The sequence below is a fragment of the Equus quagga genome, chromosome 2, assembly GCF_021613505.1.
Source record: "Equus quagga isolate Etosha38 chromosome 2, UCLA_HA_Equagga_1.0, whole genome shotgun sequence".
Taxonomy (NCBI): domain Eukaryota; kingdom Metazoa; phylum Chordata; class Mammalia; order Perissodactyla; family Equidae; genus Equus; species Equus quagga.
The window spans coordinates 117,370,703-117,388,504 of record NC_060268.1 but is presented as its reverse complement, the minus strand read 5'-3'; the positions used below and the strand labels follow the sequence as shown (position 1 = coordinate 117,388,504).

The window sequence follows — 17,802 nt, the reverse complement described above, 5'->3', positions numbered from 1 at the left end:
CAAAAAAAAAAAAAAAAAAACAAAAAAAAACAGCATGGTACTGGTACAAAAACAGGTCCACAGATCAATGGAACAGAATTGAAAGCCCAGAGATAAAACCACACATCTATGGACAGCTAGCTAATCTTTGACAAAGGAGCAGAGGGCCTACAATGGAGAAAAGAAAGTCTCTTCAACAAATGGTGCTGGGAAAACTGGACAGCCACATGAAAAAGACTGAAAATTGACCATTCTTTTTCACCACACACCAAAATAAACTCAAAATGGATCAAAGACCTAAAGATTAGGCCTGAAACAATAAGTCTTCTGGAAGAGAATATAGGCAGTACACTCTTTGACATCAGTTTCAAAAGAATCTTTTCGGACACTATAACTCCTCAGTTGAGCGAAACAATAGAAAGAATAAACAAATGGGACTTCATCAGACTAAAGAGCTTCTTTAAGGCAAGGGAAAACAGGATTGAAACAAAAAAACAGCTCACTAATTGGGAAAAAATATTTACAAGCCACTTATCCGACAAAGGGTTAATCTCCATAATATACAAAGAACTCAGACGGCTTAACAACAGAAAAACAAACAGCCCGATCAAAAAATGGGCAGAGGACATGAACAGACATTTCTCAAAAGAAGATATGAATATGGCCAATAGACACATGAAAAGATGTTCATCATCACTAATCATCAGGGAAATGCAAATCAAAACTACTAAGATATCACCTTACACCCGTTAGATTGGCAAAAACATCCAAAACCAAGAGCGACAAATGTTGGAGAGGTTGTGGAGAAAAAGGAACCCTCATACACTGTTGGTGGGAATGCAAACTGGTGCAGCCACTATGGAAAAGAGTATGGAAATTTCTCAAAAAGTTAAAAATAGAAATACCCTATGACCCAGCCATCCCATTACTGGGTATCTATCCTAAGAACCTGAAATCAGAAATCCCAAGAGTCCCTTGTACCCCTAGGTTCATCACAGCATTATTTACAATAGCCAAGACGTGGAACCAACCTACGTGCCCAGAAACAGATGATTGGACAAAGAAGATATGGTATATATACACAATGGAATACTACTCAGCCACAAAAAAAGACAAAATTGGCCCATTCACAGCAACGTGGATGGACCTCGAGGGTATTATGTTAAGCGAAATCAGCCAGTCAGAGGAAGACGAACTCTATATGACTCCACTCATAGGTGGAAGTTAATATATTGACAAGGAGATCTGATCGGTGGTTACCAGGGAAAAGGGGGGATGGGGGGAGGGCACAAAGGGGGAAGTGGTGTACCCACAACATGACTAACAAAAATGTACAACTGAAATCTCACAAGGTTGTAATCTATCATAACATTAATAAAAAAATTTTAAAAAATAAAAAAAAATTATAAAACGTGCTTCTTTTATACTCAACCATCCTTAGATTGTGATCAAAACAATACACTGTCCAATAAGCAGCCACAATCCACATGTAGCTACATAAATTTAAATTAATTAAAATGGAAATTCAGTCATATAGCTCCTAGACCACATTTCAAGTGGTCAAGACAAGTGTGGCCAGTGGTTACCATGCTGGACAATGAGATACAGAACACGTCCATCACCACTGAAAGTTCCACTGGACAGCACTGCTCTAATTCTTAGAATGAACAGAGTAAATCAAGTGCTGGGATTCCTTTCTTTGGTATAATTTATCCAACCAAATTCTTGATAGCTTAACATCACAATCTTTACGTCAAATTATCAACTTTTGCAACATCTTCAGAAAGAGATCATTTTTGCAAAAGCTTTCCAGAGCTTCATCAAATTTCCCAGGGAGCTCTCTTAATCCTCTATCAAATTGATTAAAAGCACACAAATCCAGGACCAGACTATCTGAGCTCACACCCTGGCTTCATGTGTGATCCTGGACAGTCACCCAACCTTTCTGTGCCTGTTTCCTCATCTGCAAAATGATGATAATTATCAGTCGTCATGAGGATTAAATAAGTGAAAACATGTGAAGTGCTTAGAACAGCATTAGCTGCTGAGTGTTCTGCTGGGTACTCTGGCTATGCTGACTTCATGATTCCCCCTTTACACTCAACTAAGCACACTCTAGCCTGGTACTTTTATCCACTCAGACCTACTGTACACACTGCCAACACTGTGAGCAAGTACCACATGGGGCCCTCTGCCCCTACTTTATCCCCCAGGCCACATGAGTGTGAGCTACTACCATCAGTCACATCATTCTTGACTGCAGTACCATGTCATTATTCTTATCAATTTTCTCCTTTCATTCAACAGTCTAATTCTGCTAAACGGTCATGTATTATTTGTCCTGCAGGAGATTTGCACAGTTTTCTAACATTACTTTCATCAACTACATGAAATCCTGCACCTTTTGCAAGATTTGCAATTTCAGTTTGTAACTGATTTGTATTGCATTTATATTCTTTGATCACATAAATATCTAACAATCAGCAGAGAGATTTAATAACAAAGATGCTGACAAGTGGGGCATGGCCAAAGGCAACTGTTAAGTGGGGAAGGCAGTGCAGTGAGGCCCAATGTCATGAGTGCTTAATTTGCCAGAGAATAAATTTTTTTTTTTTAAAGATTTTATTTTTCCTTCTTCTCCCCAAAGCCCCCGGTACACAGGTGTATATATTTTTAGTTGTGGGTCCTTCTAGTTGTAGCATGTGGGATGCCGCCTCAACATGGCCTGATGAGCAGTGCCATGTCCACGTCCAGGATCTGAACCGGCAAAACCCTGGGCCACCGAAGCGGAGCACGTCAACCCAACCACTCAGCCACGGGGCCAGCCCCAGAATAAATTTTTTTAAAAACTGCATTGCTGGCAGGTCCCTAACCTTATAACATTAAAATACTTAAAAATATGTGTGACTGTGTATATGTTCATCTATCCTATTTATGAGTTCCCATGCATCACGTGTATGGAGGTGGTACAGTGAAAAAGAACACTGGTTAAAGAAATCAGCAGACTGAAGTTAAGATGTGGACTCAGCTGGGTGACACTGGTCAAATCACTTAACAGCTCTAAGCCTCAGTTTCTTTATCAATAAAATGGGATAACCGCTTACTTCACAGACTTGCTGTAGGGGTGAAATGAGACACACAGCAAAGGTTCAATAAATGTTGGCTGAACTGGCATCTTTTCTATGGGACATTAATTCCTAGTCTCAGTTTAATTTAAAAGACAGCATACTTCAATAAAAAGAAAAGTGATCTACTAATGACCAAGTAATATTGAAAAATGCATGTAAAACATCTAGATAAAATTGTTCTATGAAATAAAGGAGTGCAGGAAAAAACAAACAAAAAAAGGGCAGCATACTTGTCAACTGAGAACTCAGGATGCCTCACTCCCTAGACCCATTTGAATTAGAAACCCAAGAAGAGATCTAAGCAAGTAAGTAATATTTAAATATGTGGTCTGCAAAAACAGAATTTCTAATGAGCTTTCTTAAAAGCTAGTACACAGACACTGTTCAAAGTGTCAGATCCAACAAAGACGAACTCACACAAACAGCCCAATGTGAAGGTCAAGCATTTGTGTGCTTGAGAAACCGCTCTGGCCCTGGAAATTACTGGAACCAAAAAGTTTGCTTAGCAAATCATTATTTTTATTATCCTGCAACAGTAAAGTTCTACAGCTGCTATTCTGATGGGTGAAATGACCCTGCTAATAAAGAAAAGGCTGCCTGGTGCCCTGTTCCTCCTCCTCACCTTCGGGTGACACTGCAGGATTGAGAAGAGCACATTGTGCACTCTTGGGAAGATGCTCCCATACTCGAAGGGCTTCAGGTGGTCCAAAGGGACTGTGAGTAGGATGCTGAAGGCCAGGCTGACGTGGTGCGGGTTGCTGACGGTCTCCTCCCCCTGCCGCAGCAGTGTGGCCAGCACATCCAAAATGGGCCCCACCACTGCCAGGGGCACAGGCTGCTCCTGACAAGCCTCTCGGTTTTGTAGCTATTACGACAAGAAGGAATCAAGGAAAGAAAATGAAGGTAACTTTCCAGAGAAATAACAAAAAAACTGAACCAGGCAGGTAAAAACTGAAGTGGCAGGGGTAAGAACGTCCACACTCCAAAATGAATTGATGTGGTCAGTGGGCAGTTTGAAGAGACAAGGAGGCCAGTGTCCAATCTCCAAGTGCAACCTACTGTGGAATTGGCTGTTTCAGTCCACACTTTTTGTTGGATTCATCTACCATGAAGAGAAGTAATTTCTTATAAAAGAGTTGACTCATCCAACTTAGAACAAGAAAACTTCACATCAGACATAGATAACATTTTCCTAAAAAGATGATGCATTCCACATCTATAATTAAACTTCATTTGTTACAGTTGTTAAAAATCAACTCTAGTTAAAGATGTTCAATTATCATTCTAGAGGAGAGAGAGAACAGACTCCAGATGAGGAAAAGTTCAAAGTCCTCCATACGGAACCTGGGAGAGCTCACCCATGACCCTCCTCCTCACACAGCCATCTGTAAACAGCACCCTTGTGAGGCTTTGGGGGCCTATCTCTCACACTGCTCATCTATTTTTGGGTACTCTGGCTGCACTGACTTCATGCTATCCCCTTTATATTTACCTAAGCAGTTCCTAGCCTGTGTTTATATCAATGTGGACTGCCAACACAGATCACGCACCACATGGGCCCCTCTACCCGCTCCCCATTCCTCCTCCTGCTGCCCACTACACATACTAGGTAGACATGGGATTCGTCCACGAATAGAGATTCCTAGGAAAGTGACGACACAACAAAATGGAAGAACAGAAGAGAATGTAAGTCTATTCTTTAGACCTTCTGCCCTGAGAATATGCAAATCCAGGGCAATTCTGTCCAGGGCAATTCTGTCAGTAACAAACGCTAGAATGAGGGCTGATAACAATGTTAAAATAGATGCTGCTCTTTTGAATCCAGGTCTAAGAATACTGACGCCAGACTCCTCAGAGGGCAGAAACATGGAGACAGTCCCAAGCTGAATAAGTTTGTGTTCTAGTGAAGCAAAAAGTCATGTATCTACTGTGTATATTCACCAGGTACCAAAATGTAACATCTAGGTGAGATTATATCAATAACCTACCCGTAACATTACTACCCCATTCTATAAAGCCATTATTTCTTACTGCGTCATAGATGTGTGTCATTTAAACACACACACACCCCTATAAGGGAATGAATGCATTGAACTGATCACAAAATTTTGTGGGGGCAAAGAAAGCCCCAGGATTCCTCCTCATCTCATCTAATTTAGACAGGCCCCCACAGTAGCCTGATCACGCCACCACATTCTTTCTATCACTGCCTGTCCAATGCTCCCTAGTGCTCCTCGATGCCCCTTCACACCCCGTCTCTACTGAGGACACCCATGTGTGCAGACAGACAAAAGCACCAGCAGGACATGTACTGACAAAAAAGCATTCTGCTCAAAGCCACCTTCAGGATGCAGCCCCCAAAACACACTCTGCATAAACTCAGAAAATAGCAGAAGCAAAACACCGCCTTCTGTCTCTACAGGAAGAAGAGGGATGAGATACAGGGCACAATCCAGAGGGTACTCACAATCAGAGCCGTGACTATCTGGGGGCACGCACGCCAGAACAAACTTGCCTTCTCTCCACTGAAGAGGCAGCTCAGTAGCAACTTGATCAATGTAACAGCAGATAAAATGGCCTAGGATAAAAGGAAAAAAACTTAGCAGAAACAGCCAAGCTTTCTCTTAAGAAGTCCATGTTGGGAAGCAGCCTGGTCACTGGTGCTGAAGCGATAAAGCAGAAGCCCGTCAGAACCCTGGTGTCGGGGCATGGATGAAACCAGGCTGGGGTTGAGTCCTGAGGGCGATGTCCTTTATGTCACCACACAGTCAGGGAATCAACAAATAAGATGAGGAGAACTAGGACAGAGTAAGGGCGCTTGTTTTCATTAGCATCTCATTAAACCAAACACATACATGTGCCAGAGAGTAAAATAAAAGAAGGCCACAAACAAGTACTCTGGTCTAATTATAGATATCCCATCCTGTCAAAACAGTGTGGAAAGAGGAGGATGGCTGTAACCTACCTGTGCAAAAACTGTATATGCTCACGGATAAAAGGAGGAAACACGGACAAAGTCAAACAGCTGGATTAGGTGTGGGAGTACAGGGGAGGGCTTAAACCATGTGAAGGGAAGTATGTGGGAAGGAAACTATCTTCACTGAGTGCCTTTGTCAATAAATATCTGACGCTGTGCCAGGCGTTTGATTGACACCATCAATTTCAGCCTCACATTAGTCTCTTCTTCCTCCCGTAACACTGCAGACCCACAGCCCACAAAATTCTGGCTTCCATCCTTTGCTCCTCGCTTTCCCTCTCACTCCCTGACTAGACACATCCCTACACACATTCCCTAATCCCCATCCCTAACCCTGTCAGCAGGCTCACTCTCTCCCCTGAGCTTAGGTCCCCCTCTCCCACCAACCTGCAGGGTGTGTCTACCCACCAAGGGCCTGAACGTTGATGCCTCCCTTGCCCGTCCATCTTCTCACACTCACACATCCTCGGCTCCCAGCAGAGGACACGCTCACTATGTTGTGCACACATCACCCTCCACCCTGTCTCCATAGCAATGTCCTTCCACTCCAGGCCACCCCCCTGAAATCCTATGAACGCTCGGTTTGAGTGTCATCTCCTTCGTGAATCTTCTCCGACTATCTGACTGGTTTAAACAGAAATTTATGGTTTATTTTTCCTTGGCTTGTGGAAGGGAAGCCCAGAAGCCTTCTCAAAGCTATAGCTCAATCGTGCTGCAAAGACGCACAATGAAAACTTCCAGAGAGAGATGGGCAAGTGCTGCAGGCAGTGCAGAGCAGCCAATCTGGTCCAGCCTGGGCCTCATGCTCACGTAAAGGAGACATGAGTTCTCCCTGCTGCCCGACTCTGACCTAAATTACCCTCTCCAGCTCTCCTCCCACCCAAATCAAAACCCAATCCTTGTGTGTTGATTATAATCAGAAATCAAGAAGCCACTTGTGATGCAGAGAAAGCTCAGAACTAGAAGACTTGGGCCGTAATCCTGGCCCCACAATAGTTAGCTCTGTGGGTTTATTCCTCCTGTGCAAGCAGGGACAATATCTGACCAGTCCAATGCATGGGCCGTTGAGAGTACCAAATCTAGCATGTGATCTCCATGCACAGGCTCAGTAAAATACGTAATGCCAAATGCAAATACAGGGCTTTATTAGCAACTACCAAATAAACAAAGGCGCAAAGGATTGATGGGCAGCTTGCTAACTTGAGTGATTCTCAAATGGGAGCCAGGCTGTATGACCAAATCAAGTAAAATTTTTCAAAAAGTATGATGGGGAAGATCTTAAACAATGGATGAACAGAATTTAACTTTTTACGTTAATGTCAACATTTATATCATATTTAGTATTTCACATAACAAGAACACACAGTTGCAATTTGAAAAAGTTTCCCTTTGAAAAATAAGACCTCCTTACATTGAGGCCCTGGGCCTCTCGAGAGGCCAGAGCTCCCTCCGCAAACTCCCTTTTTGCCTATAGTGTCTATTGGTCTGACTGTGTGTGCTTAATTAGTTTTAGGGGTGACACTGCATCTCAAATAACTTTTCCCATTTGAGCAAATACTGTCTACGTGCCTGCCACACAAGCGAGAAAGGAGCTACACACCTGTAAATCTGCTCTCCACATATTACAGATGTCTAATCCTTGGAGAATATACCGCATCACCATCCTGAAGTCCTCTGTTGTCCCAACCTCTAACATTTGGGTGAACAGGGCTCCCAAATGAGGTTCAAAATCCTGAATTACCTGAACTGAAATTGCAGGATCTGTGTGGAAAAGAAATCAAAACTGTCAAGATGTGATAGACAAGAGGCAGGTGAAACAAACCAGAGCAGCTATATGATGAAACAGTGTGCAGCCAACAAATTAAGTCACCATTTCAGTGGCATGGAAATACTCATGTGTAGGTGAAAAAAGCAGGACACACAACATTTACAGCATGACACCAGCATCTCACACACAGTGCAAAGAAGAGCCTGACAGAATGATAATGTTTAGCAGTGCTTAACTCTGGACCATGGGAGATAGGTCACTCTTACTTTCTTTATACTTTTTTCCTACTTTCCTTTTATTCTTTTATATAATCAGTAGGGACACAGGGGTGGATGGTACTTTTAAACAGATGGGAACGTTAAAGAGATTAAAAGAATCTCAAACTTCTGGGGACCTGCCTGTCAGTCATCCAGCTATTTCCCACTTAATGCGGGACAGCCTTCTATCGTCCCCAGGGTCCTGTGGCTCACAGTTTCAGAATAAAACTCGAGGTTAGGGCCTTTAAGGCCCTTTATAATCTGACCCCAGCTTATCTTTCCAGCCATGTTTCAGCCCATCAGACTATTCCACATTGCCAGAATACCTTCCTACGTCCCAGGGCTTTGCTTACTACATACAGCATGGTGGGGAGGGGAGGACCAAAGGCTTTGAGAGAAAGATGTAGGTCCGAGTCTCCTACAAGCTGTAAGATCCTGGACTCATGACCTCTCTGAGCCTTAATTCCCTCATCAGTGAAATGGGCAGAACAGCACCAACTCCTGTGGTTGGCAAATAAAATAAAGGGCACTGCGGAGTGTCTACCACATGGAAGGCTCAGCATTAGCACTCCCCACCATCTCCACTGGCCCTACCTATCCCTCTGAGGCCACTGCTTACTAACACTTTGCCTGCATGCACCTTTCAACCCAAAGTCCATAGTTCTGGGCCACTTTATAGCAACTGTCCTGTAATTTGTATAATTTATGTGAGTGCCTGTTTACTTAATTAGATAGGTCAAAATCAACACTTCAGTCATCTCCAGAGTAGGACAGAGTTCCACACATTTTTAAGCATTTTAAGCATTTTTAAAAGTGATGGTTTCTATAATTGAATTGAGGTAGTCTATTCCACTGTGAGAAAGTATCCTTACAAATGCTCATTTTTATGAGCTGAAACCTATGTGAATCAAGTCTGAGGATACAGGTGGCCACCCTTTGGTTATTCAAAGCCACCTTGATGCTCCCTCTCTCCGCCCAAAGCCTTGGGCGACTCCTCACTTGGCATTTCTTCCAGACCTCTCTCTCCTCTAGTCCCTTCTCTAGATACAGTCCAGCAGCTCAGGTGTATGAGGCATGGACCAAGCGGCAACACTTGGGCCCGTGGTCTGAGGGGTCAGTAGGGCAGCTGGCCTCATCCCCTCCAAGAGCATGACTGAGATTTTGTCCTTGGAGTCAGAAGTACCACAAGCCAAAGGACACACAGTTAGAACTCAGAGGCAACCTCAACTCACAAAGGTTGGAGGAAAAAAGGAGGAACACAATATTTTGTTTAACAAAGGGGCAGAGGTTTAGACCACCAGCTGCCATTTCTTAGAACATTAATTTAGAACACTGTAACTAGTGTTAATAAAAGACTAAATTTTAGCCCCCATTAAGAAGGTGAACACCATTCCTTAAAAAAGTTGCTGAAAGAATAAGATAGAACATGTGACACCAAAGCCTTTCAGTCAATCCACAATCAAGGCAGAGATAGAAAGGCTATTCAAAGGGAGACAATAGCAGCGTTATTCAGGCCACACACTTCAGTTCTGGCACTGGCCCAGGCAGACTAGTCAGCTTTACTTCCTACAAGGCCTCATTTAATGCTTTTGTATCTGAGCACGACTGTGGCCCCATCTCGCCCATCACAGCTTCTCCACAGGGAAACAGAGAAGTTGGCATGGGTTCTGAGGGTTAGGTTTGGCTGATGGACCACTCCCCAAACTCACCTCAAAGGACTATCATAACTAACCTCAACCCCTCAATAACCAAAACAAAAAGGCAAAACGAACCCACACCAACTTGAAATAGTTAGGGATGAAATCTAGCCCAATAACCTTTGACCTAAAGGACAAGAGATATCGAATCATCCTGCATGAAGACACTGGCTGGGTTTGCGTTTCTGATCAGCTGGCCTAGAAAGTCAATATCCAACTGAAAGGCCCAGATGACATCACAGGCTGAGCCTCTTCCCGGCCAGCACCTATAGCCCCAATGATAGCTGGGCACCACACTGAGACCTAGGGGTTGAAGTTCTGCCCTCAAGGGATTTTATGAATTTCCCTAAAAATCAGTCATTTGCATTTTTTAAAAGTTGGCAGATCTTGTATCTTTCTTAAGTCAACTGATGACACTCAAGATCTAATACTGAAGAGCCTACTAATAAGGATGAATTTATCTGTTGACCATCCAGGGCCAGGACAGATAAAAACTAAAAGAGAATAGCATATCTCAAAACTATAAACTAGAACAATCTCCAAAATAAGTGAAAAACTAAGGTGCTAAACAACATATCGATAAGAATACCGTTTGCATAAAAAGGCAAGGACACAACTGTGAGGGTGCCGCTTCCACGTGCAGAGAAGGCAGATATTGGAAATGCATTCCTGGGAGTCGACGGGGGGGGGGTTTTCTCACCACTCACCATGTCCTTCCTTCTGAAATGAACACCTGCTCCAAGGTGGGGGGGAAGCTCTCTTTGCCGGCCACTTAGCTAGCTTTCACCAAAAACTCTGCAGTGCAGAATCAACTCAAGAGAAAATATCTTACCTGCAAGAACTTTTCTCACAGAATGAAATATGGAGATAAAAACAGAATCCTTCTTGGGATGTAGTTCTGGGGCCAAAAGGAACAGAGTTAAAAACCGCACAGCTGCCTGGAAAGACTGAGTGTCTCCTGCAAGAGCTGGCAACTCTGACAGAATTTGAGAGTAAACACTCTGGTAGAGGGCAGGATGGGAGAGCTGCATTTTGTCTGTCATTGGGGAAATCTCTGTCCCGTGGTGCCTGGAGTGCTGGCCCACATCTGCTTCCAAGAGTGTGCTAACCGACGAGATGAAGGCAGAGGGAAGGCGCCGGCCCTGCGCCCCATGTACCAAGCAGAGCTGGAGCACAACTCCAGTCTGGAGAATGGCTTGCTGCAACAGCTCAGGCAGTGCTTCTGTGGCCTCGTGTTGCTGCATCCATTCTTTAACAAAAGGCCCCAGGACTTGGCATAACTTAGTTAAAGACACCAGAAGGAGCTGCCTGCCCAGAGGAGTTTGATTTTCCAATTGTTTGCCTGAAGTTGCTTCAGTGTACGGTTTGCACCTTGAGAGGAATGCGATGATTTTCCCAAAATTGAGCACCAAGCTCAGCTTTATCTGGATAAGCAACTGCATGAGCTGTTCTAAGAATGTCCCTATCACTTGGAGGAATTCCAACCAAGAAGGGTCATCCATATCAATAAGAAATCTACTACTCATTTTGAACAATGAGGTCAGTACAATCTCAAAAATATCACTAATGTACATGACTTTGAGCACTGAGCGGGCACTTTTGCCCCTTTGCAGGTAAGCAAGGAGCTGGTAGCAAGTCATCAAAAACTTGAGGTTCAGTGAGGAGGAGCAAGAGCCCCCCACCTTGCTGATGGCCATGGACAGTAACAGAAGAAAATAACACACATGATGGGGACTCAAGAGGTTGTCCAGTTGCAGAGTAGAAACAACTTCTAAAAGCCGCAGGATGCTGTCTAATTGTTCCCCCTCCAGCTGAATGGGAAAGTCGCTCCTGACCAAGGACAATAAGTTTTGGGCAATTTCTCCTCTTGGTTCTACAACATCAGGTCCAACTTTTGCAAATATGTTTTCCCAGTGAGCCACAACCATGTGGTCCTTTACAAAAAGCCAGGGAAGCTGCTGACTAAGAAGACTAGAGTCACTCTGGACACCAGAACACAGAATGCTAGTACATCTTGCAGTTAGGCACATTAAGAAAGCAGAATGAAGGGACTGCATTTCTGGAAAGAGAGGGCTGTGAAGGACGGCCTTGGATATGTTCTCAAGTGTGACATTTAGCTCCTCATCTGCTGAGCCTTCCTGGGCTCTGCTCATTGGTAAAGTTCTTAGCAGGACATCAGCCAGGTATCTCACATCATCTGGAGAGAGGTACGATATTAAAACGGAGAGATTTGACATAACCAAGTGCCAGTGTGCTACGGGGTATGTGAGTGCACTCACTGTCCCCACTTCACCATCCCAGGAAGCTGCCGTCCTCTGAATCAAGCTTTCTCTGCCAGAACCAAGAATGTAGGCAGCATCACACTTAAGAGTGTGGAGGGCTGCTTCAGACAGGAAACTAGTCTGCACCAAAGTCCTTTTCATTTTCTGCAGGTAGAGGTGTTCTAAGCAATATCTGCCGAGAGTGTCAAATTGAGCCACAAGCTTTTCTATCTTCTTCCAGTGGCATGTTTCTATACCTGGGAGCAATGAAGGGAGGTCAGAGACCTCTGGAACACCACCAGTAAAGGCCCCAGACACAGAGTGATACTGGCTACAGTTTAGACTAAGCATGGCATCAACCTGGGCCCAGGTGTATGAGAGCAGGAGCGCAGAGTCACTGACCTTCTGTAGCCACAGCTCACAGTCTGGGCCCTGGCAGTCCAGGAGAAGGTGCAGCAGGGGCTTCACGAGCTCTTGGAGCATCCTTTCCATCGTGCACTGTGTCCGTCTGATGACAGGCAGAGGTGTGCTATTGTCCAGACTCCTCATATTGAACATGACGCAGTGCAGCAGCGAGCTCAGGGACAGGGACTTCAGGGCCATGTCGACATCGGCTCGCAGAGAAGGCAAGACCAAAGACTGGAACTTGTCCAGCACAAGGGACCATGCATCCAAGACCTGACTGGGGGGCAACTCCAGGAGGCACTCACAGAGCACCCTGGAGGGCCCTGCGGCCAGCACTGGCTGCCTCAGCGCCTCAGCAGCCGGACGACAGATCACCTCCAAAATCTCCTCAAACAACCGTGGCACCTGCCGGAGTTTGACATATGTTTGGAAGAGAGTGTTGATAAGTGCCTCCTGGGCTTTTCGGGTTCGAAACTCTGTTACTTCTGCATCAATCCACGCTGAAGCCAACAGGTCATCCAGGTCTGGCTCCAAAATCAAATGGTTCAGAGACATCAGAACCTTGAGGCAGCGGAACCAGGCCGGCACAGAGGCTTGGGAATGGTTTATCAGCAGCTCAGCCAAACGGCGGTAAAAGTGGAACTGAGCTTCTCCATGCCGAATCCTATCAGTGGCAATGTTGTAGATATTACTGTTGGCCACAGAGTTCAATAGCTGTTCCACAACCAGGAGTTCGGTGGTCCAGTCTGAGGTGGACAGGGCTTTTATCTGCTCCTCTGGCAGGTGGGAAAGCCTCAAGCAGCCAAATAGCCTGGGGAGTGCCCGGAAGCAGAGAAGCTGGTTCCCCTCCTTGAAGTAAGAATCTAGAAAGAGCTTATATAGCAAGGCCACTGAATTGGCTACAACAGCAGCATGAAGGGATGGTTCACAGTAGCTGGTATCTACCAATCTAGCAATCACAGTGTCCATGGGAGCTAGAAGATTCTTCATGGTCCCCATCTTCTGGTCACCTTGCTGCTGCTCCAAGAGCTCCTCTTTGTAGGATGAGAGTAGCTCGGGCTGAAAAGCTCCGCCTCGAAGCATGGCCTCAATCTGACTCCTAACATCCCGGCTCAGTGCCTGCCGCAGCTGGCCCTGGCCACCCTGTGTCCACGTGCCCCCCGAAAGTAAGTGCCTCAGGACTAGGCAGGGCTGGAGCAGATGCCCAGTCACCTCCCCAAAGGCACGTCTTGGGTTGACCTGCTGCTGCTGGATCAAGATGTAATGGCCAAGGGCCAGGTGAATGACCTCGAATAACTGGGGTACCACAGCTTCTTCTGGCTGCCTACAGGTGGACCAGCACAGCTGGCTCAACAAGGTGACTATCAGCTCCTGTTTGGCTGTGTAGATGACAGCAAGGGCAGGTGTTGAGAGGATGCCCTGGCAGCAACTCAGCACAGCACGGATGTTTCTTTGGGATCCCGAAAGAGAGAACTCGGCTATTCTCTCATTTATGATCTGAGCATTAAGAAAGAAAGACAACCATTACTGACTCTAAACCCAAATATATACACAAAAAATACAACAGAATCAATAAACTCACTCCTTGCCCTCACCTTGATGAGAACGAAATGCCCAGATTATCATATCTAAATGAACTTAACATTTACTTAATGTACCAAAGGAAAGTAAAGTACCCGTTTTAATTCCTTCACACATCCACCTCCTATCAATATACATTTGAGAAAGGGATTGATGCCTTTCTAAATCTGCTGTCCCTGTTTAAAGAGCTGGGGTTGTAAAGCTTAAACTCTACAGATCACTTTTTCTTGGATCCTAAACCTGCAATTCAGCTTAGAAGCTACAGGTGGACGGACAGTAGCCTTGGGTTATGATCCTGTAATCAAAAATACATTTTTATAGTCAATTATACTGTTTCTATTTAAAAAGACAAAGCAAAAGGCACTCTTAAAAAAGGAAAGCCATTGATGCCAGATACTACTTATTATATAGCAACCCCACAGTCTACTACTTCCAAAATTCAGAAATTCACAAACACCAGAAATTATAAGGGCTGAGCAGATTCCTAAATTCACTCATAGGCTATGTGACTTGCTCCTAGTCTTACGGCATCTGAGAATCAAATTTATCTTGGATGCTAAGTTATCAGTAGCCAAATGACACAGATGTGATGATCTCCATTCAAGGAAATGCTTTCTCTGGAAAAGCTGAAACAAAAATGTCAAATACCTAAATGCCAATGCATTACCACAGTGATTTCCAAATTCTTCTGACTACATAATCCATCTACAAAAACTTTTTCCACACTTACACCCAATAAGGATAATTTATTTATAAATTGTATGCATGTACTATAGTACTACTATTTATATAATTATAAAGCATACATGAAAATTAAAACATAACTTTTTTTTAAACATATAGAGATGTCGTAAGATTTTCTTCCCACACTCGCAAAGAACCATTCAGAATAACCCACTTTGGTGACCAGTGGTCTATTATTTTTAAAAGCGACACACAATTTAGAACAGAATTTCAAGAACTACTAAAGCCTATGAATCATCAGGCAGCTGAACTATTTAATTCTTCTTTTACCAGCCTCTATGGCTCTTCTCTTTCAGCCTGCACACTCATATGGGTGAGATGGTATGATGGTCAAGAAAACAGGCTTTGCAATCAAGCAGATCTAGGTTCAAATCCCAGCTCAACCACTTACTAGCTGTGTGACTCTCAGCAACTTACTTAACTGCTCTGAGCCTGATACACAGTAAGTGCTCATTAGTAGTACTGTTTATTGTCACCAGCTACTCTTACAGTATTTCATGATACTCAGTTTTGACAATGAGGTTCGTGATTCTGATCTCCGACTTCAAAATCACTTTGAGTCAAACAACCTTGGCAGCAATTCCTATCCAGATTTTGGCCTTTGATTTCCCTCTAAGCCAACAAAAAGGTGGGGGGAAAAATCACAAAGCAGTATAATTTGCTGGTCATCTTTTCCAATTAAAAAGGTAATCAACAATCAGTTTATGAAACACTTCTATGCTTTTTTTGAATATTAAATAACAGTGCTTAGCACAGTGTAGAGCATACAATACGCATTCAATAAATATGAGTTGCTATTATAATTCTAATAGTATTATTTCCTTCTCCTCCCCTACCTTGATATTTGCTGCATCTTCATATAATTAAACCTGAAACAAGCCTCTAGCATTAACAGGAAATCAACAGAGATGCATGTAACAGATACAGGACAACACAGGAAATTGTTAATTACCTTGACTAGGGAAATCTGAAGGTTAATTGTCTTTCCATTCTTGAGGAGATTCTGCAATTTTCTGCTGTGCAGAATGTTATCTATATAGATCCAAAGCCTTTCAACAATGTCTTCCTTCAGCTCAAGTTTTTTCTTATAAAATGCAACCAACGACTGTCTTGCCCAATCAAGTAATACCTGAATTTGGAAGAAATATACTCTGAAAATAAATGAATTTCTTTAGCAACAAAGAAAAAGGACAGGCATTTATAGGGACATTCCATGCATAAGCAAATCCAATTGTCAGGGGAAAAAACTATCCTTTAAAACTTATCTTTGGTAATATTTTATTGCATACATATTCAGGTATCTTAAAATGTTTATTATTAAAGAAGTAATAAAAAGAGAAAACAACAAATTTTGGGGGTCGGCCTGGTGGCATAGTGGTTAGGTTCACACACTCCACCTAAGCAGCCCCAGGTTCCCAGGTTTGGATCCCAGGTGTGGACCTACACACTGCTCCTCAAGCCATGCTGTGGTAGCATCCCACATACAAAATAGAAGAAGATTGGCACAGATTTAGCTCAGGGCCAATCATCCTCAACAACAACAAAAAAGAACTTTGTCTTCATGGGTCAAATAAAAAATTTCAAGTGAAACAACAGTTTCTTCTAACTTCTAACTTCTCTGAAGTTGTACTAAATTTTAAAAGCTGGAAGCACAAGAATCACTCAGAATGGCCACAAAATGAATCACACACAAAAGTAAAAATGTAGAGTCAAAGGACAGGGGTTTGTGTCCAGGCTGCCCATGTTACCCATGGCTTAACCCTCCAATCTATTTACCTTACGCAGAAGACAGAGAGTCTTCTGTGAAATAATGCACAAGTGCCTTATGAAAAGGAGGGTTGGACATATATAGTTTCCATTATTGTGACATGTTTCCTGATTCATAAACATGAGGAAAGGTGGTGAGGCCTCAGTTCATGATACGAGAACTGTCACTAACAGAATGAACAGTGACAGATGCTAAAAGGAAAAAAACCTCTCAGGATAAGATAGTGAAGCCCTTGATCGAATTGTCTGCCATGACTTCCCCTTTTGGCTTACCCTGTGTAGCACTTGCTAAGTGACTGTCAAGCTGCCAAAAGGAGTCTCAGGTGCAGCCAGATTTAGGAACTACTAGCAAATATGACAGCGCTCCACATACTGTACCTCATCATCATTTTAACAGATGTAATCCATCTTTGACACATTTTGTGCTGTCTTAATACCAGCATACGAGTGTATGTTAATCCAATTTCGTGAGCTCATCATCCTGGTGTCTCCATTGTATTCACAGTATTTTTTAGCCAAATAAGCTTGAGAAATGTTAAAAATGAGCAATGTCTTTCTTAGTTCCTAATCTATTTCTAGAATGGCTTAGTACAAATACTAAACCTTCTCTACTTCCCAACCTTCAATTCATCAAAGTCCAAAGATGTTTAACAAAGCACCAACAAGCAACACTACTGGAGCACCACTTTGGATTTACAAGTAAATGGAGCTGCCCAAAGACGCAGAACTTAACTTCTGTAACCTAATTCCCAATTTGTTCACTGATACACATACTTCACTCAGAATATAAGAGATGTTTCCAAACATAAGAGAAATGCTAACTAGATTTTGTAACAGAAAAACTTTACTAATGTAATTCCTTACAATACCTTTTTTCACTGACATTACTTTTAACTTCCAACCATGTTTCCTTCCCCAATCTTTTCTCTAATCTTTTAAAATCTTAACTAAGTGTCAATATGCAATTTACATAAGTGTTAATTATTTTAAGTTGTAGAAATGTAAGTTTCACATTAAACTTACTTGTTCTTTATTTGGAAGAAAGCATTGGTGGGAAATCCAAGCAAAGTGAGCTAGTTTTAGTTTATCTTCCCAGGAAGTTGCCTTGCTTTTAAGCTTAAGGGAAATGCCAGAATAAACAGCAGCCATTGCTACACTTTTTCTAAGATTTAAAACAACGGAAAAAAATATTAGATTAAGGTCAAACTCAACAAGCACCAGAAAATAAACATTATCTA

The 17,802-nt window shown here is 43.1% G+C and overlaps 1 protein-coding gene across 2 annotated transcripts in view; it reads right to left on the bottom strand.

The window, feature by feature from the left end:
- Nucleotides 1–17,802, bottom strand: part of URB2 (URB2 ribosome biogenesis homolog) — a 33,912-nt gene that overhangs the window by 14,357 nt on the left and 1,753 nt on the right. The window contains exons 2-7 of one of the 2 annotated variants that reach the window (XM_046650226.1): nt 17,588–17,726; nt 15,750–15,926; nt 10,639–13,969; nt 7,685–7,845; nt 5,575–5,685; nt 3,730–3,972 (exon numbers count right to left, since the gene is read on the bottom strand). In XM_046650226.1, coding sequence (XP_046506182.1) covers nt 3,730–3,972; nt 5,575–5,685; nt 7,685–7,845; nt 10,639–13,969; nt 15,750–15,926; nt 17,588–17,713 — 4,149 coding nt within the window. In that variant the 5' untranslated portion in view covers nt 17,714–17,726. The remainder of the gene's footprint in view (nt 1–3,729; nt 3,973–5,574; nt 5,686–7,684; nt 7,846–10,638; nt 13,970–15,749; nt 15,927–17,587; nt 17,727–17,802) is intronic. The other variant, XM_046650233.1, reaches the window with a different exon arrangement.